At 31.2% G+C, this 27,209-nt stretch overlaps 3 protein-coding genes across 4 annotated transcripts; 2 read left to right on the forward strand and 1 right to left on the reverse strand.

The window, feature by feature from the left end:
- The first annotated feature begins 1,160 nt into the window (after positions 1-1,160).
- On the forward strand, positions 1,161-11,166 carry LOC108551287 (multidrug resistance-associated protein 4). 2 transcript variants are annotated; one of them, XM_017905386.1, is made up of 16 exons: positions 1,161-1,297; positions 4,594-4,714; positions 5,482-5,592; positions 5,673-5,807; positions 6,050-6,254; positions 6,497-6,719; positions 6,814-7,470; positions 7,539-8,044; positions 8,147-8,428; positions 8,503-8,732; positions 8,805-9,304; positions 9,445-9,675; positions 9,755-10,089; positions 10,162-10,407; positions 10,484-10,786; positions 10,898-11,166. In XM_017905386.1, the coding sequence occupies exons 2-16, from the start codon at positions 4,641-4,643 to the stop codon at positions 11,036-11,038; spliced, it is 4,179 nt and encodes a 1,392-aa protein (XP_017760875.1). In that variant the 5' UTR covers positions 1,161-1,297; positions 4,594-4,640; the 3' UTR covers positions 11,039-11,166. The 2 variants fall into 2 exon arrangements, with proteins under 2 accessions (XP_017760875.1, XP_017760876.1); XM_017905387.1 differs by lacking the exon at positions 1,161-1,297 and having other exon boundaries at positions 4,343-4,714.
- Positions 11,167-12,380: 1,214 nt separating this feature from the next.
- LOC108551286 (multidrug resistance-associated protein 4) lies at positions 12,381-19,128 on the forward strand. Its single transcript, XM_017905385.1, has 16 exons — positions 12,381-12,511; positions 12,593-12,703; positions 12,892-13,276; positions 13,666-13,797; positions 13,886-14,077; positions 14,261-14,569; positions 14,651-15,181; positions 15,306-15,611; positions 15,701-15,901; positions 15,961-16,462; positions 16,567-16,797; positions 16,900-17,136; positions 17,208-17,470; positions 17,542-17,981; positions 18,063-18,192; positions 18,843-19,128. The coding sequence occupies exons 1-16, from the start codon at positions 12,438-12,440 to the stop codon at positions 19,053-19,055; spliced, it is 4,257 nt and encodes a 1,418-aa protein (XP_017760874.1). The 5' UTR covers positions 12,381-12,437; the 3' UTR covers positions 19,056-19,128.
- Positions 19,129-23,134: 4,006 nt separating this feature from the next.
- On the reverse strand, positions 23,135-26,763 carry LOC108551155 (uncharacterized). Its single transcript, XM_017905195.1, has 5 exons — positions 26,662-26,763; positions 24,791-26,347; positions 24,179-24,713; positions 23,412-24,105; positions 23,135-23,338 (listed from the first exon to the last, which is right to left on the reverse strand). The coding sequence occupies exons 1-5, from the start codon at positions 26,761-26,763 to the stop codon at positions 23,236-23,238; spliced, it is 2,991 nt and encodes a 996-aa protein (XP_017760684.1). The 3' UTR covers positions 23,135-23,235.
- Between the last annotated feature and the right edge of the window lie 446 nt (positions 26,764-27,209).

The following is a 27,209-nucleotide window of genomic DNA, read 5'->3' on the forward strand; positions in this document are numbered from 1 at the left end:
TTTTTTATATATATATATAAAGTAAGAATAATGCCTTTATACTTGGCAAATAACAGATACAACTAATTATTTTATTTTTATTTTATTTTGTAGAATTTTTGCTATAAGTTTATATGCAACATCCAAATGAAACTTCTACAAATCATGCAAATAGGTTAATTATTCAGAGGTCCATTTGTCAAAGGGACCCACTGTAGGTTTTTATCAATATAGACAATTAAATTATGGTTGTAGTCTTTTTTGTACTTTCTATTATGACAATTTTATAAATGAACAAACATTTAAATTTAAGTGCTTTGCCACAATATTTGTTAATCCACATTAATACCGAAAATAATTGTAAGATGTAAACAGTAGTTAGTTGGTCAATATTGCTCTGATGGAATAGTGCAATTTAACATTTTTCTATTTATTTAATATGCAAAAAAAATTCAAAACTTAGATAATACTTTAAGTCATGCGCATTCCAAGGACAAATTTTTCTCACCTAATTTCACTTGACCAAAGTTAGATCTGCTAATTGTGTGTCAAATATGCATGTGTATATTATACACCACTGAAAACATCCTGAAATTCCTAGAGATACAAATTATTTTTTAATTATAATAATAGTATTATTATTCTTGTAAGTAGCCTATGACATTGTTTTGAAGGTAAAATAAACTGTTTTCATTCTTAAATTTATTGACTTAATTTTTGCTGTTAGTTGAAGTTAAATATCAATTTGGACTAGGTTAGGTATTATCCTTATACATGTACTTTTTTTATAATTTCTATTGCAATTGTATACATTACCCTTAATTATAAATCTTTAATATACAATTGTAAAAATGATAAAATTTTTCAGTATTTATTAACATTGAAATAAAAAATATAAAAAAACTTGGTCGAAGTCAAAAACTGTTAAAAACCTATAATCGGTTATTTCGAAGGAAAATATAATCTTATGTTTATTACACATCCAATGTATATAAAATGATAAAAATAAAAATAATTAAAAAATAATAGTAAAAATCATATTTATTATTATCAAGAAAATAAACACAATCCACGCAATTCTCTTATGCTGAGAATCAAATGTAGTAGTATATCGAGTATACGTCACAGAATGAAGAAGCAAGCAAAGGAAAGTCAAGAACTGTATTCAGTAGCGGCGCAGACTTTGCGCTAAATAAACGTAGGTGGTTTACTTTGTTGACGCGTGTTGTTATAATAAGGTAAATTCGATTTGTAGAATGTAACACGCATCAGTAATATTTTCTTATTAAGGAGAAAACGAAACGTCCAAGTAAAGGAAGTGAGTAAAAATATGTATTTACATCTCGCGAACGTATATTTCATTTGACTATTTCCAACCAAAAATTCTTTTCGAAACACAACAATCATATGTACAAAATGCTATTGTAGTAACACTAAGGCCATTGTATATGCTAGATTAAAGTATTCTTAACCCTTGAGTTGAAAATATCACTAATAAAATAGACGTCTTGTTATTAAACAATCTTCGAATAACTTTTGCTTGTCGCGTATACATTATATCTTATAAAATAAGTTGTATATTGAAAAATGGTAAGAAGTGACAGAAAAATTAGATACGCATTATCGTCTAACAAGTATGATGTGTTTTCCACGAAATTATTTAATAAGTACATGATCTAGAAACGAAAGATTAATTTTTATACTGCTATAAGAATTATGCGGCCTCTATTAGAGAAAATTACTTTCGACAAACATGAGACACTACAAATTGTCTGTTGTATAGTTATTCTTACACGCATTCCATCAAATTGAAAGGGACAGTGGAACATCATGTTAAACATTACATATTACGTGTTGTCTCCAATTGACTGTTCTCAGCTTCTCTGTATCGATAACGTCTTCGCATGGCATCGTTTAATATGACCATTAACCTGTCTGTGTTACACAACTAGAAGGCATTCATTTGAAATTATTAAACAGCGATTTACGATTATTAACGTAATAGAAATCATTAATTTTTCATGACGACGATATTTATTTGTATGAAAATATTTACTGAAATATATAAAAAATTATTTTGTAGTGTAATATTTTTTATGTAGGCTGCGTTGTGACTTCATAATAATAGTTTGACTAGTTGACCGTTCATTGCATAACTTGTTTCAATTGTTCTTGATGAAGCTTCATATTTCATTTTAAGAATTGTTAATAATTTATATTTTTATTGTATAACCATTTCACATTTTTTGTAAACATTATACATTTGTTTGAAGATATAAATTAAAATAATAGTATAATAATAGTTAAGAAGTTAAGTTTTAGATTATTAATTATGAGATGCACAAGTAATTAATTATTTATTAAATTTCTTAAAATTATAATTTTACTATCTTTTCGTATAGGATGCTTATCTTGTCATTTCGCTCATATAAATTTGCTAAATCCTTCAAGGTAGTAGGATATGACGGTTCGTTTACCTTCGTCGTAGGTTGTTTTACGACACAGTGTGTACACATCCGTATCTATCAAGTAGAATTGAGGATTATAGTGTTAAATTTGCCGTTCGAGCATCACTTAACATCTTTCTTTCCTTTGTAGTGGCGAAAATTATGAAATATACAACCTTTTATTCTCTTTTTATATCGAATATTTTCAAATCAATTGTACACCATAAACCATTACGAAATTGTAAAATCATAGTTTACACTGATAACACGTAGAATCTGAGAAAGCTTATGGAACTGATAAAAGTATAATAAATGTCATGGTGCAATTATCTTAAATTATTGCAGGTTTAATGTATTTCCTGGAAAAAATTTCCCAATTAAAAATAACACATATACATATATAAAAATAACCAAAAATTTGTTGCTTTTCTTTATTTATTCGGATATAGTATTTTTATGTTAGGTAGATTATGTAAGATTATACAAGTAATAATCCCTAATGTCGATATGGTAAACCTTAGAATTTTCTGCTGAATAATCATGACGAATAGAGTTCTATTCGTTTGCTAACCTTACCTGAGTTACCTGAGTTAGAGATCGGTTTTTTATTTTTCTATACTTTTACTAACATTTTTTTTTTCAATTTGTTTTTGTTTTATGATAATTGACATAAATACTTTCAATTATCTCTGAATCATGCTATTACCATTTTATATTTATTTTTGTTCATAGATCTATAGATAATAGTTGATAAATTGAATAGTAAACAGTAGTAGCTAGAAGAAATTTTTACAGAAGTTTCTAAACAATTTTAAATAAATATATAGTAATTATTTTTTATTTCTTAGTCTTTGTTTCTTAATCCATTAAAACAATAATGTTTATATCGTTAGCTCGTTATGATATTATTCATGGTATTCGAATCTTTCCGCAGTATACTCGTATCAACATACTGTGTTATAGTTATACTGACTTTTATCTTTCCGATTAAGTATTGCGTTGGAATAGCTCGAGATATTTGCGAATAAAAAATATGCTAGCACTTGTAACAAACTATTTAACTCATTTAAATCCAGCTCAATGCTGTAATATGATCCTTGAATTTCAATTAACTTTCGCAAAATTCAATCCCAATATATTTTATAAGTAGAGGCAAGTCCAAGATCGCGAGATACATTATACTTATAAAACGATTATAAAAAGAACAATATTTCCAACATACTTGCTTTAATCGTTGAGGCAAATAACCCGTTCTCATAGATGCATAAGATACATAAGGTAACACTTTCGTTAACCTGATAATCCTGTAGTGTACATTAGTAATTTGAGAAGATAAATATTATCAAATCACAGATTCTTTATCACGAATCAAATTTATTGATTTCTACACTTTACTTGTACCAGTTTTATTAGTCAAATAATTTTATGGCTCGCAGAGGAATTTTGTCTTCGATATCACTTTCGTTAATATTTTTCTTGCCACATTCTTTACTGAATACATTTTGAACGATTCTATTTCTTTACGATTGCAAGTCAGATCATAGACATCTACTATAATAGTTCATATTAATTAATATTTCATTTATTGTCAACAAATAACGTTGTATATGTTCTATATATACTTATATGCGTATGTGTATAATACTGTATATATCTATATGTGTCAAAACATCGTTACAACCTTCCAGCCGTTGTTTGAGCAGTGACGAAGCAAGTAAGGAGATAAAGAGAAGAAACCGACACACATGGAATTCGAATCTGATACATGATCTCTTTTTGTCTTAAATACTGGCTTCCCACCGATATACGTCTTACTTTTCTTCACGATTCAATTCCACGTAAAAGCAGAACTATTTCGGATAGCAAAATAGGGCGAACTGTCACTGGAACAAGATTTATCGATGAGAATTTTAACAACATGAATCTAATGATTGTTATCAAGACTTTTCATTGTATCTGTGCCGTGTTAATTTTCAAGTGATTGTTTCATTAATCGACAATTAGCTTACTTGTTAAGAGGGCTCTCAAGCAGATAAGTTACTTAAATGATAACGTGTATCCATTGAAAATCATTTTCATTTCCTGTTTGCTTTCAATTTCAACGTGGATGCTCACAAGTTTTTCTTTTTTTTCGACGTTGATTGCTGTTAAACGATTTTCTGGCTAGTGACTAAAAAATCAATTTGAGCAACGGATTAATGCAGCATACGAAAGATGGACGCGAGCAATACGAAGACGAAACCGAATCCACGGGAACGAGCAAACTTACTATCGGTGTTGCTTTGGTGGTAAGTTCCTTATGGTTATTCTTCTTACCTGTTGAGCCAAACAATTTTTTTTTATTGTTCCGCACATGCTTTGAGATCTAAAAGCAGTCTAAAACGATGAACTCGCAACTTACTTCAAACATCTGGTGTAAATGTGAAACCGTTTTAGGTCCCGTTCGAAACTGTTAAAAAAATTTTAAACGTTATGAATTTGAAATAATGGGACATAAAAGTACTCCGAAGAATACATGTATCTTTATATATTTAAATTTGAAATATTTAAGTAGTATATATGTACATGTTTAAAATTTTTGTTTTATATTTTAATTTAAATGTTTGAACTTAAAAATTATTTTCGCAAGGTAGTTCGAGAACCTTTCAGAAAAAAAAAATAATTACACGTAACCAGCCACGTCATGCGAGATAATTTTACATTTGTGAAATTATTTCCGCTTATTTTCCTTATCACAAAGTACCAGGAGTCATGAAAATTTTCAATCTCATATTCGAGATTTTGAGTGACATTTAAAATACTACTGTTTGATCAAAGATTTATTTGGAGAATAAAATGTTATTTATTTCTACGGTAATTCACGTGTAATTGTTTGAAGATAATTATGAAACAAATAGGTTGCGCGAGGTCTTAACCGTTATTGAGTAAATGGACCCAAACTGCATTATCATCGGTCGTTGAAGCGACCGGTTGTGAAAACATACCGTTAAATCTAATTACTCATTTGCACGCTAACATATATGCTAAATTATATATCGCATTTAATAATATGTAGGTGGACAATAGATTTATTCAAGACAGGCTACAGAAAGATTCTTCAAACGGAAGATTTGTACACTCCTTTGAAGATTGATCGTTCAAATATCCTTGGAGATCGACTAGAAAAGTTCGTATTGGTATTTAAATCAATATTTTGTACAATATACTCTAATTCACTATTTAACATATGAAATATATGATTTTCAGACAATGGAAAAGTGAATTAGAAAATTTAAAGAAGCATAGGAAACAGCCTAGTTTATTAAAAGCCATTTTTCGTACCTTTTTGTGGGAATACAGCATACTTGGTTTAATGCAAATATTAAACGAATTTTTTATTCGGTATATCTTTTTTCTGCAACTCGCACTCGGCATTTTTTACAATTAGATATAATGTGTTATATGGTAATTTATAATCGGAAATCACATTTTTTTTATTCCACATATCTCTGGTAGAAGAAAAATATCTCCAGTGGAAAAAAGAAAAAAAGAATTACAATGTTTTTATGTAGACAATGTCGAGTGCAAATAGTTAATTTAATATTTTACTATTTTCACATGACTGTATTGACTTGTGTTTGAAGATTAGGGACTCCGATTCTTCTTGGTGGACTTCTGCGCTATTTTAAGAAGAACACGCACGAAACTTACGAAACTGCGCTACTGTATGCGGCTGGAATTTGTCTAGCAACAGCTGTGAACGTAATCACGCTCAATCAAGCAATTTTTGGCGCATTCCATGTTGGTGCAAGAATCAGGGTTGCCACTTGCTCTTTAGTGTATCGAAAGGTAATGTAATGAAAAAGCGCGCTAATGATTTGATTTTATAATTCAAATGATTCTAAAATATTCTATATAATTCAAATTATATATTCATAAATTTTGTATTACAAGTAAAATTATGATATATGTTATATTTGTACAACGCAGCTTTGCCTTTTAAACTCAACAATATAATAAAATTTAAAAATTTTAGAGAATTATTGAACGTATGAAATGGTAATGTAATTTTTTCTTTCTGTACGTAATAGGCATTACGACTTAGTAAAACAGCATTGGGCGAAACGGCACCAGGGAAGGTGGTTAATTTAGTAGCTAACGATGTAAATAGATTTGATCTTGTTTCCATTTTCATACATCATATGTGGTCTGCACCACTTTCTGCATTAATTATAGCATACTTTCTATATATCGAAGCTGGATATGCCGGATTAATTGGTATTGCTGCAGTTTTCGTTGTTGTTCCAATTCAATGTGAGTTTTTGATGCCTGTACTTGAAATCGATACCATTGAAAACTTTAAAATTTTAAATCGTGTCAAATATTATCTATATTTTTATTTTTTCAGCATATACGGGCAAATTGTCGTCCAAGTTTCGATTACAAACTGCAATAAAAACCGACGAAAGAGTTCGTTTAATGGATGAAATTATATCAGGTGTTCAGGTGATCAAAATGTATGCCTGGGAAAAACCATTCTGCGCTTTGGTCGAAACTGCCCGTAAATTAGAATTACAAGTAGTCAGTAAGAGTGCCTATATTAGAGGCATTTACATGACTTTTAACTTGTTCACTACGAGAATGGCTCTTTATTGTACTCTGATTAGTATGTTACTATTTCGTAATGATTTAACAGCTGATAAAGTGTTTGTTTTTTCCTCTTATTTTAATATTCTGGCACATACTATGTCTGGAATGTTTGTACGGGGTTTTGCGGAAATTGCCGAATGTATGGTCGCTGTAAGAAGATTACAACATTTCTTAATGTATGAAGAGTTTAAAAAAAATGGTTATGCTCTGAGCAATTTTGCAGCTAGTCTTAATGGTAGCATTAATAGTGTGTCAAAACAAGCTACTAATAAATCTTCCAAATCTGATTTACCATATATTGATGATGAAATAGACGTTTATGAAAATTTAGACAATTCTTCAGAGAAAAGAAGACATAATGGTTTAGTGGTTGTTGCAAGTGATTTACTGAAGAATACAGTAAATCTCATGGAAGGTAAGCATTTGATATATAATATAAATATAAATTTAAAGTACTTTCTTAAAGTATTTTCGTTTTCACAGATAAGAAGCATTCTTCAACGCTAAATGAAGAAATATACGCGGTGAAAATGACCAACCTAACAGCTAAATGGGAACCAGGTCAATCCGAAAATACCCTTGAAGATGTAAATTTTGAAATAGAAAAAGGAAAGATGTACGCTGTAATAGGTATGGTTGGAGCTGGAAAGAGTTCTTTCTTATCTGCCATCCTCGGAGAAATAGATGTTGTACGAGGACATGTGATAGTAAATGGAAGTGTAAGTTATGCTGGTCAAGAAGCTTGGGTCTTTGGATCCACTGTTAGGCAGAATATTCTTTTTGGACAATCTTACGATCGTCATCGATATCAAAAAGTTATCAAAGCTTGTTCTCTTTTGAGAGACTTTAAACAATTCCCACAAGGTGATCAAACAGTTGTTGGAGAAAGAGGTAGTTCTTTATCAGGAGGACAAAAAGCAAGAATCAATTTAGCTAGATCATTATACAGACAAGCAGACATTTATTTACTGGATGATCCATTAAGTGCTGTGAGCATTTTAAAGATAACGATTTAAATATTATAATATAAATAATACAAATTTAATAATATAATTTAAATAGAAATATTTATATTGTTTTATAAATTTTAGGTTGATACTCATGTTAGTAAACATTTGTTTGAAGAATGTATGCAAAGATACTTAGCTGGAAAAACGCGAATTTTGGCTACTCATCAATTACAATACGTAAAAAATGTAGATGCTATTATACTTATAGAGCAAGGAAAAGTAACTGTATTCTCACATTTTCATGATTTATTAAATCAACGGCCAGAGTATGCTGAATTGCTAGCAGCAGAATCAGAAACAATCGATGATAATTCTTTAGAAAAAAGTGTCATGAGAAGACAATTTTCATCATCAAGTACCAGAGTAAGATTATTGTATTTTTTAAACCTCTATAACTTTTTGTTGGATATAAAGTACATTAATTTTTATTTTAATAGAGTCGAACTCCAGAAGTAAGTAGTGGAGGAACAGATGATGAGGAGGATGATGAAAATTCTGAGAAATTTAACGACGGTTTAGAAGGAACCTCCCGCGGAGCAGTCAAAGGACCAATATTCATAAAGTATTTCCAAACTGGTGCTAATTTGTGTTTAGCCTCTACATTACTGCTGCTATTTATATGCACACAGTTTATAGCCAGTCTCAATGATTATTTTGTTCCTATTTTGTAAGTATTATCAAATATTATAACATTTCTATTTTCTTCAGATATTACTTTATAAACGGAAAATGTTTTCAGAGTAAGTGAAGAAGAGACACGGCATTATTATCTTACACAAATTAAGTTAAATATAACCAATGATACCTCAACTGAACATTTGAATATCTCCTCCATGTATAATTATATGTATATTTATACTGCTATAGTTGTTGGATTATTCTGCATTGGCATTACTAGATCGTTGACTTTCTATAATGTATGCATATTATGCAGTCAAAAATTACATGATATGGCCTTTAATGCCTTAATTAGGACTAGTATGAGGTTTTTTGATATAAATCCTAGCGGCCGAATCCTCAATAGATTCTCTAAGGATATGGGTGCCATTGATGAACTGTTACCAAAGGCTATACTCGATGCTGGTCAGATATGTATGATGATGGTTGGGTCATTAACAGTATCATGCATCATTAATCCCCTTTTTTTAATACCTATAGTATTTTTGGGTGCAGTTTTTTACTGGATAAGGAAAGTATATTTGAAAACCAGTAAAAATATTAAAAGAATGGAAGGAATGAGTAAGTATTATTAGAAATTTTTTTAGAACTTAAAATTTCCACAAAAATTAAAATTATATTGATGATTTACATATCACAGAATATATTAAATTATTGATGAAGTTAACAAATATTTTTAAATGACCAAATAATTTTTACAGCTCGATCTCCTGTGTTTACTCACTTAAATGCTACACTAAATGGATTAACTACCTTAAGAGCCTACTGTGCGCAGGATATACTAAAAAAAGAATTTGATAAACTGCAAGATACTCATACTTCTACAGTTTATATGTATGTGGTAGTGAGCAGTGCCTTTGGATTTTCATTGGATATCTTTTGTTTCATTTTCATATCTCTAGTTACCTTTAGCTTTCTTCTATTGGAGCAATGTAAGACTCTAATTAATGGTTTTCTATTATAGAACAATTTTTAATAAATAGCAATAATAAAATACAATTTTTTTTATAGCATTTTCTGGTGGAGAGGTAGGTTTGGCCATCACCCAAGTAATGGCTATGACTGGGATGATCCAATGGGGTATGAGACAAAACGCTGAAGTGGCGAATCAGATGATGGCCGTGGAACGTGTATTAGAATATACGCAGATTACACCTGAACCAAATTTGCGCGACAGAGGAAAATTTGCTAAAAACACCGAAAAGCAAGTCGCACTTCCTGCTAACGCACCAAAAAATTGGCCTATAGATGGAATGATCAGATTCAGAAATGTTTATATGAGATACACAGACGAAGATCCACCTGTATTAAAGGGATTAAATCTTGTAATTAATTCTGGGGAAAAAGTTAGTATTTTTTTGTATAATTCTGTAAAAACTATAAGTGGAAAAAGAATACACGTTTGTAATATATTACAGGTTGGTATAGTAGGAAGAACTGGAGCTGGAAAGTCGTCCTTGATTTCAGCCCTATTTAGATTAGCTAAAGTTGAAGGAGTTATAGAAATCGATGGTTTAGATACTGCATCTATTTGTTTGGAAGATTTACGCCGCAATATATCAATTATCCCACAAGATCCAGTTCTATTCTCTGGCACTTTGAGACGCAATTTAGATCCTTTCAATGAATTTACTGATAAAGCTATATGGGATGTACTTGAAGAAGTAGGTTGAAATGTAAATGTCATTTTTTCTATTTTATGATTAAACTACGGTTTTTAATTATATATTTATTTTAAAGGTAGAATTAAAGGATGCTATAGTTACTAGTGGTACAGGTTTGGAAAGTCGTGTTTTGGATAGAGGTAGTAACTACAGTGTTGGCCAAAGACAGTTGGTTTGTTTAGCAAGAGCTATTTTAAGAAACAATCAAATATTAATGCTTGATGAAGCGACAGCCAATGTGGATCCACAAACGGATGCCTTAATTCAGCATACAATACGACAGAAATTTAACAGATGTACTGTACTTACTATTGCTCATCGATTAAATACCATTATGGATAGCGATAAGGTTTTAGTCATGGATAAAGGTCGCATGGCTGTAAGTAAAATTTTCTACTCATTTCTTTGGCTTTGGATATTGTACTTTATTGAATAATTAAATTTTTATGTATGAAAGACAAATATTAAATAACTAAATTTTACTTTGCAGGAATTTGATCATCCACATATATTATTACAGAATAGTTACAGTCAATTTAAATCGTTAGTTAAAGAAACAGATCGTGCTATTTACGATCAGTTAGTGAAAGTAGCAAAGCAATCTTATAATGTAAAATATGGAGAACGATGATCGTTAAAAGTTGTCAAATTATAAAGTTCGTGTAATGGTAAAGACATATTTACTTATTTATTTCAATTTTACCAAGTATTATTACAAGTTCCAAGCATAAGCGATATTTGGAAAAACATATTTTTATATCTCTTTATGCGCAAAGTATTGCAACTAACCTTATTCCAAATACTTTCTATCAACTTATAAGCGGAGCACTGCTTTATATTATATACAAACATCAACACTTCCAATGAGTACTTATGTTTTTCTACTTCGAATTTTATACATTTACACCATGAAAAATTTGGTGCATTGAAAAATATTTCAATAACTTTAAACATTCGAATAGATGCCAAATAAAAAGTTAAGGTAATGTTAAAAATTATACGATTTTTTAAATATAAATAAAAGTGCAATGTGTTACGCTGATATTTTTATATAAAAGATGTATGTGTATGTATATGTACATATATATATACATATATATTTTATGATAGTTTTATATACTACACGCACAAAATGTACTATAGTTATATAAGAATATGTTAGTATGTCTTACAATAGAAATTAAGAATTAATTAGTTTATTTTCTATATTGTGCTCGTTAAATCCGTCAGTAAGCCGATAAGATCATATACATTCGCGAAAATAATAATAAAGTGTTCATTGTAATTTGTTATTTTCGAAGATTATATTGTTATATTTTTTATGTATACTTAGATATATGTATACCAATCTTTATTATATTATATTGTATTGTAAATAAAACTATTTACTTTTATACATTACTGAAAATATAATTCACATTTACCTAGATAAGCAACACCAAGTGATAATTTTATTCTCAAAATTATTCTCAAAAATGATAATTCGTATGTACGTTCTTATATTATAAAAATATTTCATTAAAGAAATATGCTGTTAATACATCCAGAGATTAATTATATTCTACTTCAGCATAATTTACACAGAATTACCACACCAAATTCGCATGATAAAGTTTGAATTCAAGCTGAATATTACGAAACAAATCTGCGTGCGTTTGCGAGGTAGAGTGTCGATTGGTTGAGCTCACGACTGTGATGAATTTACCGACTACATTCAAATACACATTATATTGGAAATCATATCATAAATCTAAATATTGGATTTTTTTATTTTAGGAAAAGTACAGCTATTAGCATGTAGTATAAAAATTATTTTATTGCAAATTTGAAATAATTTTTACCCAGTTAAAATAAAGAAAAGCTAAATCATGATTTTTCAAGGTGATGTTTATTTCTGGAATCCATTATTCAGAACTTATCAATCGGTATAAGTATTGTAAAAGCTAGACTATAGATTAGTATGGTTAGTTAGTTTGGCACGAATTCCCCCAGTAGACACATTAAATATATTTGTCCGAGCAAACAGTAAAATGGAGGCAAAATTGATGTATACTAAAGAAAGTCCACAAGAAACTGCAAATTTAGTTAGTCGATTATTTTTTGGGTATGCCTTTTATTATTTAATATTATTTTACAATAAATTTCGTTATTTATCGACAATTTTTTAATTTTTATAATATTTTAGATGGATGAAAGAAATATTTTTTAAAGGTGCTAAAAAAGACCTCACATTATCAGATTTATATCATCCTTTAATTGTGGATAAATCTAAAGTACTCACAGATCGACTGCAAAAGTGAGCATCGTAATAATATTTACTTAAATATACAATTAACAAATAATTTTGTGAATATAAGTTCTAAGTTCTAAAGTCATGTTCGTTATTAACGAATTTTAATATTTCGGATAAGATACCGATAAAAAAATTTTAATTTTGTTTGAAATTCACCTATTGGAAAAATTTGTGTCCTCCATTTGTTGTAGATATTGGAACTGGGAACTTCAGAAATGGGAACAAAGGCAGAAAGAAATGCCTTACGACAAGAAATCAAACGAAAAAAATACCCCTCGTTTAGAAAAAGCTCTGTTTCGCGCTTTTTGGATGAAGTATTTTTGCATTGGTCTTCTCTTGTCTATTCAATACATAATTCTGATTGTACTTGTTCCTATTATGGTGTCGTGGATTATCACGTATTTCAAAATTGAAGAGAATGTCGAGCCGATCACGGAAACAGAAGCTTTAACTTATGTCAGCTATTTAATAATCTGTGTAACATTGTCCGTGTTTATCATGCACCATACTGAGTTTATGTCCCAACAAATGGGCATGAGGTTACGGATTGCTTGTTGCTCGTTAATTTATAGAAAAGTATGAATCAAATTTAATCATTTTATTAATTTAAAGAATTCATATAATCGACTTATAAAGTCATAATGGAACGTATATGAACATAAAACGCTTGCTGGGAAATATTGTAGAATATTTCCAGGTGTAATTTATTCAATATTTAACATTCTGGCTTTTTTGATTAGAAATGTCCTTCGAAACATACCGATAACGTACTAAACAAATTGTTCGTGAAACAAAATGCTTTAAGTAGCTTTAATTTTCATAAAAATTATAGTTTTTAATAGCTGTTATCGCAGTCATAAATTCTTTGCTAAATATAAAATAGCCTTGTACTCTCAAAACATGCATTTCCGATATATTAAAATTGATTTTAGTTATAGATATACGAAGTTGGATTTATGTTATAGATATTAAGACTTAGCAAAGGAGCTTTAACTCAAATCAATTCTGGCCAAGTAGTAAATCTTCTCAGCAACGATGTTAGCCGTTTCGACGAGTTATGCTATTATTTAAATTTCCTCTGGATAACGCCTATTCAAGTAACTTCAATTGCATTCATAAAAAATCAACGGTCTTTTCGTATTTTTATACTTATTTTTAACTTATTCGAGTTCAATTGATTTTTAGATTATCTTCGTTACTGTGATAATGTGGCATAAAGCAGGACTGCCAAGTATAATTGGTGTCGCCATACTTTTGCTAATAACTATTCCAAATCATACCGTATTTCTCTCACTAGTTCGCCAGATTAGGAAAATTGTTGCTACACTAACTGACAGCAGAGTGCAGCTTATGAATGAACTTATAAGTGGTATCGAGGTATCCAAAAGATAGATGAGGAAGACTTAGATATCTGATAAAAAATTCTACATATATTATTTTTTATTTGATTAGTAATACTTATAGTAATCTAAATATATATGTATAATATATTACACACGCGCGCGCACACGCAATAATATTTCTATTTTTTTTATAAAAAATAAAAAATGTCTTTATTAGGTTGTTAAAATGTACGCTTGGGAAAAGCCGTTTGAAAAAATTGTGGCAGCTACACGTGCCACTGAAATCAAGAAAATATCACTTACGTCATATATTCGTGCAGGATATCTGGCTCTTGTGGTTTTTACAAATCGTACAGTCCTGTTCCTGACGCTTTTGTCCTTTGTTCTAATGGAAAGTTTTCCAAGGGCGGAAGTGACATTCATGTTATTCAGCTACTTCGAAATCCTCCAACTTACGACTACGCTGATGTTCCCACAAGCTCTCCTATTAGCTGGTGAAACTCTGGTTTCCATTAGAAGATTAGAGGTTGATTAATAATTATACAAATTGATATTATTTTAACATAACCACATAATAGTTATTAAAAAAGTTCATTGCTTCCTATAGAAATTTTTGTTACTAGAAGAGCAATCGAACGATGTAAAAGTAGTAGCCCAAATGTATCAAAATAAAACTTTAAAATTCAAGAATAGGAAGGCAGAGAAAGAGAATGTAGAGTCCATTAGAATGACGAATGGAAGTCAAAATTTGAATTTGAACAATGACGAGGAACAAGTGCCAATTTCGATAGCTCTGGAACGAGTATCAGCGAATTGGACACCAAACAAACTACCACCGACCTTATGCAATGTCTCTATGCGAATTGAAAATGGAGAATTGTGTGCTTTGGTAGGCCCAGTAGGCTCAGGCAAATCTTCAATTTTACAGCTTCTTTTGAGGGAACTCCCACTGGGAGCAGGAAAGCTGCACCTACGTTATAAATCATCCAAGAATACCGAGATAAAAGAACAGGAATACGTAGTTAATGTTACAAATTTGAAGATCTCTTATGCTAGTCAAGATGCTTGGCTGTTTACTGGAACTGTTAGGGATAATATTCTCTTTGGACAACCTTATGACAAGGATAGATATATTGCAGTATGTTTTATTGAAAAATGTCCGATACCAGATGAGGGAAAAATCAGAAATTAATTATTAATTCTTTAAGATCATTTTAATCTAGTCTCAAACGGATTAAATAAAGAGCCTATACGTGTTCTAGGTAACGCAAGCTTGTGCATTGGTAAAAGATTTTCAACAATTCCCCTATGGCGATATGAGCAATGTAGGGGAAGATGGGTCTTCTTTATCCGGAGGACAAAAAGCTCGAGTAAATTTAGCACGAGCCGTTTACAGAAAAGCAGATATCTATTTATTGGATGACCCTTTGAGCGCAGTAGATGCACGCGTGGCTAAACATCTTTTTTACAGGTGTATCAAGAACTACCTTCATGGAAAGACCAGGATTTTGGTCACTCATCAGTTACAATTTATTAAACAGGCCGACGTTATTGTCGCGTTGGACCGAGTAAATATTAATTTTTTAATTTTTTAATAAAAGATTTATTTATGCAAGATATACAAAAATATATATATATTTTTTATATATTTTTCAAGGGCTTCATAAAAATGCATGGAACATACGAAGAATTATCAAAATCGAACAAAGACTTTTCAGACATGATGAATCGTATTAAAATGTCGACGGAAGCTAAAAAGGAAAGCAAAGTAGAATCTGAAAATTCCTTTAGAGAGAGAAGAGTTAGTGGAAAGAATGGTCTCCGTAAATTGTCCACCATAACATCCACAAGTAGTATGGTAATTATGGCACACGTTTCACAATATAGAAGAATGATCTCTAATGTAATTATTTTTAGAGTTCCTTCAATTATGAAGGTGAAAAGTCAGCTCCAGAAAATAACGAGGCAATAGCAAGTGGTCGTCTTCCTATCAAAATTTATAAACAATATTTTCAATATGGTGGTTCTTGCCTTACACTAATTGCATTATTGTTCGTAGTTATCGTGTCTCAAGTAGCAACCAGTGGAAATGATTATTGGGTTTCCTACTGGACGAATCTTGAAATTATAAGAAGATCCATTACGAATAGTACTCAACCGTTTAAACGTCAATATTCCTTCTATTTTTTGAATGGCACAGCATTGTCGAATGTGTTCAACTTAGATAATTATGGTCTCATGACTACTACCGATGCTTTATACGTATACACGTTTTGCATCATTTCTTGTATTGTGACAGTATTTGTGCGGAATCTGTTCTTTATGAAGGTCTGCATGGTTGCTAACAAGAATCTTCACAGCTCTATGTTCTCCAATGTGTTACAAGCAGCCATGACATTCTTTCATCAGAACACTTCCGGTAGATATTATTCCAGAATATGCTCATGTCATAATTGAATAATTATCATAGACATTTTACAAACATTTATTCATTTCCTTGTTTACTCATACTTGTTTCTACAGGTAGAATTTTAAACAGATTTTCAAAGGACATGGGTGCTATAGACGAAATTCTACCCAAGGTAATGTTAGAAACAATCCAGATATTTCTTGTGATAAGCGGTGTTCTTTGCATGGTGGTAGCAGTGAATAATTGGATGCTCATTCCACTAGCGGTATTGTTTGTTTTCCTTCTCATTGTAAGGTCCTCATATTTGAGGACCGTTCAAAGCGTCAAGCGCATTGAAAGTATAGGCAAGTATTTAGTAATAAAAAATCTAAAGCAAATGGTATTTTCTGTAAACTCATTAATTGGTAATAAGAACTCCAAAGAAATAATTGAAATGGAACTTTCAGCGAAAAGTCCAATATTTTCCCATGTAAACGCCACGTTAAATGGGCTGACTACCATCAGAAGCAGTGGATCAAATGTTTTAGAATTGCTACAAAAACAGTTCGACGATTTGCAAGATGTACACACTGGTGCATGGTACATGACCATAGCCGTACCTGTAACTTTCGGTCTGTACCTGGATATTGTTGTGATCATATTTGTTGCGTGTGTCTGCTTCTCTTCTATTCTAATAAATACAGGTATACTTCTCGAAAAAATTATTACTACGTTTCAATTTATTTCTCGCTCAAAATGATATGTTTGATCTTAGGAGATGTTCTTGGAGGTAACGTTGGTTTAGTCATATCACAGTCCTTAATTGTAATTGGCACTCTACAACACGGAGTAAAGCAAAGTGGCGAAATGATGTCAAACATAACGTCTGTAGAAAGGATTCTTCAGTATACCAATTTGCCTAAAGAATCACCGTGGACCAGTAAAAATCCTCCACCAGAAGATTGGCCCAAGTATGGTCAACTGATTTTGAAGAATCTTAGCCTAAAGTATAATAAGGATGATCCTCCTGTACTGAAGGTAATGAAACAAGAACAAAAACTATCTTTCTTTAATCTGATTTTTATTTTTAACTTCTTCCAATTTTATAGAACTTAAATGTGACTATAGAACCAGGATGGAAAGTTGGTGTTGTAGGTAGGACTGGTGCAGGAAAGTCGTCTCTAATATCAGCATTGTTTCGGTTATTCGCTGACGGATTAGAAGGAGAGATCAAAATTGATGGAAGAGATACCAGCACGTTAGGCTTACATGAATTACGGTCACGATTATCGATTATTCCACAACAACCATTGTTGTTCTCCGAATCATTGCGTTACAATTTGGATCCATTTCATACATACAGTGATATGTCGTTATGGGATAGTCTTCGACAGGTTGAACTAACCGAGTTTGTACTAGACCAAAAAATAATGCATGGTGGAAATAATTTGAGTATCGGACAGAGACAGTTGATATGCTTGGCTAGAGCAATTTTAAGGAACAACCGGATATTAGTTTTGGATGAAGCTACAGCTAATATTGACTCATAGTAATTTTAACCATTTCTTTTAATAATCTGTTAAAAACAATACCTAAATCTACTACATCAATTATGATATTTTTTTTTTAGCACGGACGAGCTGATTCAGAAAACCATAAGAACAAGGTTCACAGATTGTACTGTCATCACAATTGCTCATCGTCTAAACACCATTATCGACAGCGACAGGATCATAGTGATGGACACTGGTAACATAGTGGTACGATCAACTTTAAGATTATTTTGGGTTTGGACGATATAGTCTGCTCGTAAAATTAACCAAGCCTACAAATATAAGTATCCCAAAAGAGTAATTTAAGATATATAGACAAAGATAGCGTTAATCAATGCTATACGTTGTAAATTTCGAATGGAATTTTCCTTTACCGGGTATTGCTACTAATAATACGCGGATAGTTGAAATCCTGTAAACATTCAAGGGTATTAGACAAAATGTAATGATAACAAATTAATAACAAGTAGTAATTAACGAATTTAATTGAAATTCAAAATTAATAATTAATTTTCTCTGTACTACTGACCTCTGTGTGACTTAACAACATCGTTTAGATATCAGGCGAAGTCATCACTTAATACTATAATTTACGAACAAACTTTATCGTTTAAACTAACTACAATCATTCTATATTATCTAAGACTCATAGAAGATGAGTAATGTCGCATTGTTATCTCTGGAAGACTAAATAGATCTATATTTCTGTACATATTTATTATATACTTCTTTCTACGTAGGAGGTAAAATAAATATAACGTTTGCCATACAAAAGGCGAATGGTTGAAGTTCGTTTGTAAAATATGGAAACTTTTACAATGATTGAATCATAAAATGTATTGCATGCATTACAACAGGAGTTCGGTTGCCCTCATGAGTTGTTGCGGGACAAGCCTAAAGGAATTTTCTCGCAAATGGTGAACAATACCGGAGTAACAATGGCGCAATTTCTTCGTGAGCAAGCGGAAAGGACTTGTTTGAAGAATACTAAGGAAATAAGTCTGGATCTTACACGAAAATGCTTCATAGAAGATGACACGACAAACGTAATCGAGCAGAGCTCTCTTTAGAATAAAATTTAATGATATGAGAAATGGAATAACGATTAAGTCAATTGGGGCAAGAAACAAGAGCGATTTCAAATTTCTCTGATTTATTTAAAATTAAATGTATCGATATAAACGTGTACTTAAGGAAAATAAAAAATTCTTTGTTCTCCTTAAACCTATATCCTTCGTCTCTACATAATCCAAAAAATCCAAGCACAATCCAAGATCACTTTATCATTAGAGTAACAGTGCATGAACAGTTGGACATCATTGAATTACCAGTTAATTTAAAGGAAATTAATCGCAGAAATGGTTGTGTAAAATATATAAAACTTTATAGAGATTAAAATAGATTTCTGTAGAGAATTTCAATTTTTGTAATTTTCTAACCACATTTTCTTTTGGTTCCACGTATTCCTCAAGGCAGTGATAGAACTTAGAAATAAACCCTTGTACACGTTGTTTGTCCTTCGGAAGACTTATAAATAAATTAATAAGAGAATATTTGTAAAATTATCATTTTTTTCTTAATACATATGCTTTGGCATCTATTTCTACGACTAAAGTGTGATAGAATAGTCGGTAATATCCTTTTTACTCCTAGATGAGGTTATGTACGACCTTCTGTCACCCTTACATTCCGGAAAAGGCAATAAATTCGGTACTCTAGTTTTAAGAATAAACTTCTTAATGATAGGTCAATTTTTGTTTCTTTATTCTACAAATTTTGAACGAATGCATACACTTTCTGAATATAAGTTGAAATGTATGCACGCGCGCATGCATGCATGCACACACACACACATTACGTACACGCTAAACGCGCATGCATACATGCATCTTTTTTCTTTTAAATAAATTCGTTACTAAAGTAGAGCCTAGTATAAGTATACTCTCTTTCTCTCTTACTCTTCATAAAATGTATTTCTCTCAAAACTCTAAATCGTATATTTGAATTAGAATAATTGATAAAGTTGTCAAAGAGTTCATGGATTTTTAAATACGTTATAAAAATTAGTATTTTGAACAACTTTTTCTTGCATATGTTACAGATGCTCAGTTTTAGTTTTCAAGTTATTCACATAAAACTTTGCTTCTACTACATTGGATCCATATTAAGAATAAAATATTTAGAATAATTACTGTGAAGTTATACGAATTATTAGATTTTTATATAGGCGGTCGTATTTTAATCTATTCCAACCAATAATAATTCAATAACAAATGATCTAAAATAAGGCTTCTATTTCATTCTATTTATTAATTATTTTTGGTTGTCGTAAAATAGTCGTAATACGGTCGCAAAACCCTAATGTAATACGATAAAACAGTCAATTTTTTCCAAAGTGAAGAATTATTCAAAATATCGTTCTTTATAGCATATTTAAAAATGAACAAAATCCATGATCAAAGACCTGCTTGACAACTTTATCGAATAATGGGAGACGACACGTGGTATCCAATTCTCCTGTAAAAGTTTTTCTAATACGCGCTACTTATATTGAGCTACATGGTCTGCATAAGCTAACAGCATTCGAATATCTAAATATATAAAAATAATACAATCCATGGTAAACGAAAATGCAAATTATTTAAACAAAATGATAACGCGAACTACATGTCTAAAAAAGAAAAATCATTTTGTTTTATATATATAGCATTTTTGATTTAAATATAAAGCTATTAATTTTTTGTTAATTAAACAAAAATATTTCAAATCTAATTTACTCATAGTTTATGTTTCATTTCTTCTTTTTTTATAATTCATTCTATCCCTTCTTTACAAAAATCACGAAACAAATTGCTGCAAACATTAGGTGTTGTACATAAAAACAATGTATAATATTTAGATATCAGAAGTAGAAATATTTTAAGCAGACCATGATATATACATTCAGTTCTTCTATATTATTATATATATGGAAATGTATCTTTTATATTGAATCCATTTCACAGTTTCGATATTCCTTACGAGTTGCAATTATACTTTCTTAAATTCATAGGAAAATCTGTTTACAACAGTGATAATTATATTGTAAAACATTTGTTAAGTGCTTCATTTTTTAAATTCTACTTTTGTCTACATAATTAAATAATTTTGTAAGGAATTAACGTGTTTGTGATACAGATTCTAGATATTCCAATTTTAATTTGTATGTATGTCCTCTAAAGGCTAAATACATAGTATATTAATGTTAATTCTCAAATAACACTTATCATAAGTTTTGTTTCTTTCTTTCCATTTACTTGCTGTATCTGGCAATTTACTTTCAGTCCTTATAATGGTGCTTAATTTTATTCCCTTATTCAATATCCATATACCATAATTTCTATTATAGTTAGTGAATTATAAACTATGTTTGATTTATTTATGGAATGTTAACTCGTGCATCTACGATTAAAATTCCGCGTAAAGTATTAAATAATAATTAATCGTTCAAATATGAAACAACTGATTACAAATAATTTAATAAGCAAATATTTCATTCCTTTTTATTTAAATAATACGTATCAGTTGTTCATTGTAACAGCAATTATATTTTAATAACAACATTTTAACATTATCAAGTGCTTTATGATCGTAAATTATATCAATATTCCTCAACGCTTTGTGTCACAGCTATATTTAACTTTATTTTGTAAGTGCATCTATAACCTATAGTACTAAATACTGTATAACAACAATTTTATGAATAATTTCCTTTTAGAATATTTGCAGAAATATCCTCTAATCCCGTATATTTTCTATATTTTATTTAATTCAACTGTCTTTCAATTTTATTTGGTTAGTAAGAATATATTTGACTAGTTTGTATGTATTATGAATTATTACGAATCCTTAAAAGAATGTAAATTGTAAATGAATATAAGTATGTAGTGAGAAATAAGTTAATGATGAAATAACAATTTTTAAAATATTATTTTATCATTAAGAAACTATTTCTTTATTAGAACTTGAAATTAAAAATCAATTATACAAAAAAATAAAAAAAAACACTGTTCTGTAATATTATACCATAAATATTAAGTAATATTTTTTCGTTTCCTCTGTTTTTTTTCACAATTTCTTGTGCGTTGGAACTTCACCTACAATTGTTCCCTTATGAGTATAGTACTTTTTTTGTTATGTTCGTGTTCAGAAAATGAAAATTAATAGACATTAATATTATCAATGCCAACAGAAATTAAGCTTTTAAGTAAAATAACTATTATTATTTTTATATTTTTTTTCTTCAATGTAATTTATTTAAAATATCTAATTAAATATCTGAGCAAAAGTCGTAAAAATATGTTTAAAAATCTTGGAAGAAATACAAATACTGAATACGTTAAAATTAATTTTTGGCATCGTCGATAAATGTAATTATGATTATGTAATCAATTTCAATTTTCCTTTTTTTTTTAAAATTTAAGTTGTTTTCCTACATTAAAATATAAAAAAGTTATTTTTCTGTTTTCATAATACTTCTATTATTTCTTTTTTTCTATTGCTGCTAAAAATGTTGTATCAGCTAATCGAAATTAAAAATTTTTTTTGGCAGTTACAATATCTTTTGAGCAATATGTGGGGTATCTTTTAAATTATATATTTATTCCTGTATATTATATTAATTGCAATAACTATTTCCTTGGTTTATAAAATATCGCGACAATGAATGAATTTATAGTGTTATAATGTAACTTAATTGTATACCTCTGGTATACATTTTATACATTCAGAAATGGAAATCTTTCATAAAGCAGTTTCTGCAACAATGAATACTACCATTCACTTTTCATTATCATGCATTCATATTGTATGAATGAAATCACTCTAACTGCCTGTACAACAATAATTACTATATCGTTTAAACTTAAAACTGTTTGAAAGAAAGAGAATATGGCTGTATTTTACGGCCCTCTCTATTGCACTGTTCAATTATGACAAAATGTTTAGTTACATGTTACATCTAAAAATATAGAAATACGTAAACAAACGAATAACAATTATAATTAAATAACAGTTGAAAATTTAAAATATATAAAAATTAAACTACGCAATGAAGACAATACTGTTTCAAAACAAAAAGAAATATTTCAACTTGAATTACGATGCCTGGGGATAGTGTTAAGTTAGTGGACGGTAAAGCACAGAGAAATATTGCTAAACGGTTGTTTCCCGGTCCACGTGGATATATTCCACGAAACCGGGTTGCTGTTGTCAGGATGCTGCTCCAAGTAATGTTTCCGTTGTTGGTGCTCGCCTTGGCCTATTGCTTTTCTTTGTACCCTTATAGTGAAATCTTTTTGTACGTGCTTTTGACCTGAAGAAAAATTAATTGTGACAAATAAAATGATTAATACATAATTATATTTGAATATTCTTTATAACCCTACCTACTAATCAGCACAACAAAGAAACAGGCAAAGGCAGCAATAATTCCAGCTACACCAGCTAATACAAGCCACATTTCTGAAGGAAGTAATCCAAGCAATTTCGCACCATTACCACAATTCGCTTCATCGTGTCCAGACGGACAATGAGGTCTTCCATCGCACCAAAGACTTGCAGCAATACAAGCACTTAATTCAGGACATTTATGAGGACAGTCTCCATGAGTTAATGTTTCGTTTTCTACCCCCCTCTCAGGTAAACGTAATTGCCTACGCAATGCAGCTCTGCTTTTTGAAATTTCAAGCCAGGAGGCTGCAGCCTGGCCAGGTTCTCTCGCGACGAAGTCCAAAAGAAGCGCAGGAGGTCGTGGTGGACCCGGCCATTTACCCTCCCCGGTTCCTCCTAACCACTCCTCGGAGAAAACATGAAGAGTAAACTCTCTTGTACCGGGTTCTGCGGGACATACTACTTTTAGGAGTTTTGGTGGCCAACCAGAATAAAGGAGAATTCTGTTGGTGGTCGGGCATTTGGCTTGCTCGTTCATTTCGGATACCGGAGGTGGTTCAAGAGGAAGAAACCAGCCCCAAGTTAAAACAAACAGTGATCTATTTTCACGTGCTTCCACCAACCAAGGAAGACCTTCACAATAAATATCTGGTCTTGATAATGGTGGAGCCACAAATCGTAATTCGCCACCTATAAATAAAGTACTAATAAATTTAAAGAAGTTGTGAATATTAACTTGTCAGATATACAGTAAAATAATCACCTTCTCCACGTACTCTCTGTTTTCTAGGGCATTCAGGTGTCCGTACAAGTTCAAAGCTAGCATAAAAGAAAAGTGTTTCAAAATCTTCATGAGGAGCTTGTTGGTCAACCAAAAAAGTGATTTCCAAAGCTCTGCTCGAAGAAACATGTGTCAATGGAAGATGAGATGTATTATCACATAGACAAGCTCTTGGAAGTTTTACATCCCGCCAGGGTGCTTCGTACAATATTAAACGAGCTTCCCTGGAACCCACTTCTTGAACACAACGTGGTCGACCGGTATGAGGATCTGGCTCGCTCGTACAAAGTGTAGACTCGCCTAAACTGATGTTGTGTAATGTCAATCGCACTCTTTCATCTGCACCAGCTTCAATACGATATTTGCAATCTAATCTTGGGGATCCACCCCTTCCAAAAAGACGAACATCACGAGGCGATGTTACTTCACCACTTTGAACTTTGCGCCAAACTCTACTGCAAACTCCATCTCCCCAGGGTTCACCAACTTGAATAGTCGAAATAAACTCGTACTGTGCCTGTATAACATTGTTTTTGTAATAATTTTATGATAAAAGTGATTATGAAATCAATTACAATAATATTATTAGCTTACATTAAAGTTAACTGTATGAAGTGCAGTACCCAACAATGTCTCCATACGTAAAGTTAAAGATGGTGCGACTGTGATATAACTTTCATCTTTTGTACAAGGTCTTGTACTTCTAGTGACATTCCTCAAAGCTGCATGTGCACACAGCTTGGGTGTGTCATCACAAAGTGTAGCCATTGGAAGTCCAGTATATGGTGTACCATCCCAGAATATGAGTTTTATTGCACATGGTATATCCGATTGTGAACTAGCATTATTTTCAACGCTATCTGTTAAGTCCCTTTGTGAGTATGAAGAAAAATAAATCCACACTCTATCACCAGCAGATCCTTTGATATTCCAAGTGCAACTGGAATTTGGTGGCAGTGCATGAAGTGGTGCCCTTAGTATACCACTTCTCTTACTAGTACCATTTACAAAAAAATGGCAACCCTGAAAGCCTTTTGCATAATCAAGCCCATCAGAGTCAACATAAACCACTTGAATTTCCAGTTCCAGCCTCAATGCAGAAGCACCAAGGGGAATGGCTATTGGGGAACTTCGAAATTCCACTTGCATTGTTGGACCTCTGGCAGTGATTCTAGGTAATGAGCCACCACAATAAACCAACAAAATTGGATCTTCTGGCCGGATACCATCTTGAAAGATAAGTTGATCTTTCTCTGGTGGACAATCTTGCCACACACTTAAAGTACTATTGGCTGTGGTTATTCCAACTGGATCAGTTGGTGTAGATTTCACAGAAATCATGGCATGCTTACAGGTGGGCACTTCTTTCTGTTTTATAGTTATTAAGCAGCTTGCATTTCTTGGATATTCCCCAGGATAGTTTGGACTCTGTAATCTACATTGCTTTAAGTGACATTCATAAAAATTCCTAGAACAATAAGTACCTGGCACTGGAGAGCCTCTTTCAATTGGAAGCTCTGGTTTCCCTAATCTAGCAACAGCTTCATTTCGTGCCACAAATCTATATCTTAAGCGAAATTCAAATGGTACACTAGAAGGTGCATGAAAGAGTCGAATAGATGCTGTGACAGTACTGGTTTCACTATAATAAGATGCTTTCCCTTCTCCCACTCCACACCAAGAACCTCCAGTGAAATGTCTACCTAATTCAGCTAGTTGCAATGATCCTTCTGGGCAACTTGTAGCAAAGCTATCAGTGTCTGGATCTACTCTGCCTACACTAAATGCATCCCATAGCAATTGTACCAATTCACCATATCCCTGACCAGCAGCGGTGAATGTTAAATGACAAAGGAATGGCAGACGTTCTTCCAAAAGTTTCGGAAGATCCAATTTGTATGTATGTCCTTCGCGTCCGTGATACGTACGATTACAGGGTGTACACATCGCCGGCTCGTCACTGTTATCTCCGCAATCATCTTGTCCATTGCAGTACGCGTCAATCGGTACACAATGCCCATCTCGGCAAGTTAATTCAGCTATACCGCAATCACCAGCTGTCACGTGGTCTGTCCACTCGAATAGAAGAATGAACAAAACTAGAGCAGTTACACGAAACTGTTTATAACCACCTCCAGCATCAGCTATCTCCTGTAAAAATAAATTTATAAACTTTTTCGTTTTATAAAATAGCAATCTTGCATTTATGATAAATATTAATTTTAAAATATAAAGTATGAACATATAGAATATGCAATTAAAATTTCTCCTTCTTTAAATATCATTATAACATAGTTTGATGAATTGTAAGTTTCCATTTTATGTAAGGACTTAATAAATTTGTGATATATTCAACCTATTTTTCAACATATGAACGAGCAATTCTACTATCAAACAATAATATTTCGTAAAAAAAGAAAAAAATAATTATTTAGTGAAATAGGTGAACAGATTAAATCGAATACTTCGTATTGACTGCATTCACAAAAGTTGAAAACGCATAAGCAAACAATGTGTTTCAACCCTGAAAATAGTGCTTGTCTATACTCGCTTGATTGATCTCTCATCTCTTTTAAATTTAGATAATAATATTGTGTATATGAAATTTTACCATCTTCATGGATTTATCTTCATTGTTAATTGTAAGATCGTTATGTACGATATTAAATACTCTCGTGAAACATTTATTTCAATACACATACAAACCTAACAAGAAGGGTGCATACATCCATACCTTTGTTACTTGTGTTAAATGGCAAATATTCTATCGCGATAAATTATATTGCATCGAATCGCATTAAATTTTGACCTTTAGATACAAAATTGGATCTCTGATTTGTATTTGTTTTATGTATTTATTTGCATGCATCCTTGCGCGGCATTATTCCATTCTGTACGGAATAACTAAAAGTGTACTTCTGGTTTTATCACTACCAAAACATAATCCAAGTAAAACTGTAATAATAAACAAAATTAACAAAAAAAAAAAAATACATGATTATATAAACTTTTA

The sequence above is a fragment of the Eufriesea mexicana genome, unplaced genomic scaffold, assembly GCF_001483705.2.
Source record: "Eufriesea mexicana isolate 0111107269 unplaced genomic scaffold, ASM148370v2 scaffold3780, whole genome shotgun sequence".
In the NCBI taxonomy this organism is placed as follows: Eukaryota; Metazoa; Arthropoda; class Insecta; order Hymenoptera; family Apidae; genus Eufriesea; species Eufriesea mexicana.

Coding starts and splice junctions, on each gene's coding strand:
- LOC108551287 (XM_017905386.1), top strand. CDS start 4,641: ATGGACGCGAGCAATACGAAGACGAAACCGAATCCACGGGAACGAGCA. Junction 6,720..6,813: donor CGTTGTTGTTCCAATTCAAT/GTGAGTTTTTGA, acceptor TTATTTTTTCAG/CATATACGGGCAAATTGTCG. Junction 10,090..10,161: donor TAATTAATTCTGGGGAAAAA/GTTAGTATTTTT, acceptor AATATATTACAG/GTTGGTATAGTAGGAAGAAC.
- LOC108551286 (XM_017905385.1), top strand. CDS start 12,438: ATGGAGGCAAAATTGATGTATACTAAAGAAAGTCCACAAGAAACTGCA. Junction 15,902..15,960: donor TAACATCCACAAGTAGTATG/GTAATTATGGCA, acceptor AATTATTTTTAG/AGTTCCTTCAATTATGAAGG. Junction 17,982..18,062: donor ACAGCTAATATTGACTCATA/GTAATTTTAACC, acceptor TTTTTTTTTTAG/CACGGACGAGCTGATTCAGA.
- LOC108551155 (XM_017905195.1), bottom strand. CDS start 26,763: ATGAGAGATCAATCAAGCGAGTATAGACAAGCACTATTTTCAGGGTTG. Junction 24,106..24,178: donor ACAGAGAGTACGTGGAGAAG/GTGATTATTTTA, acceptor CTTTATTTATAG/GTGGCGAATTACGATTTGTG. Junction 23,339..23,411: donor TTTGTTGTGCTGATTAGTAG/GTAGGGTTATAA, acceptor ATTTTTCTTCAG/GTCAAAAGCACGTACAAAAA.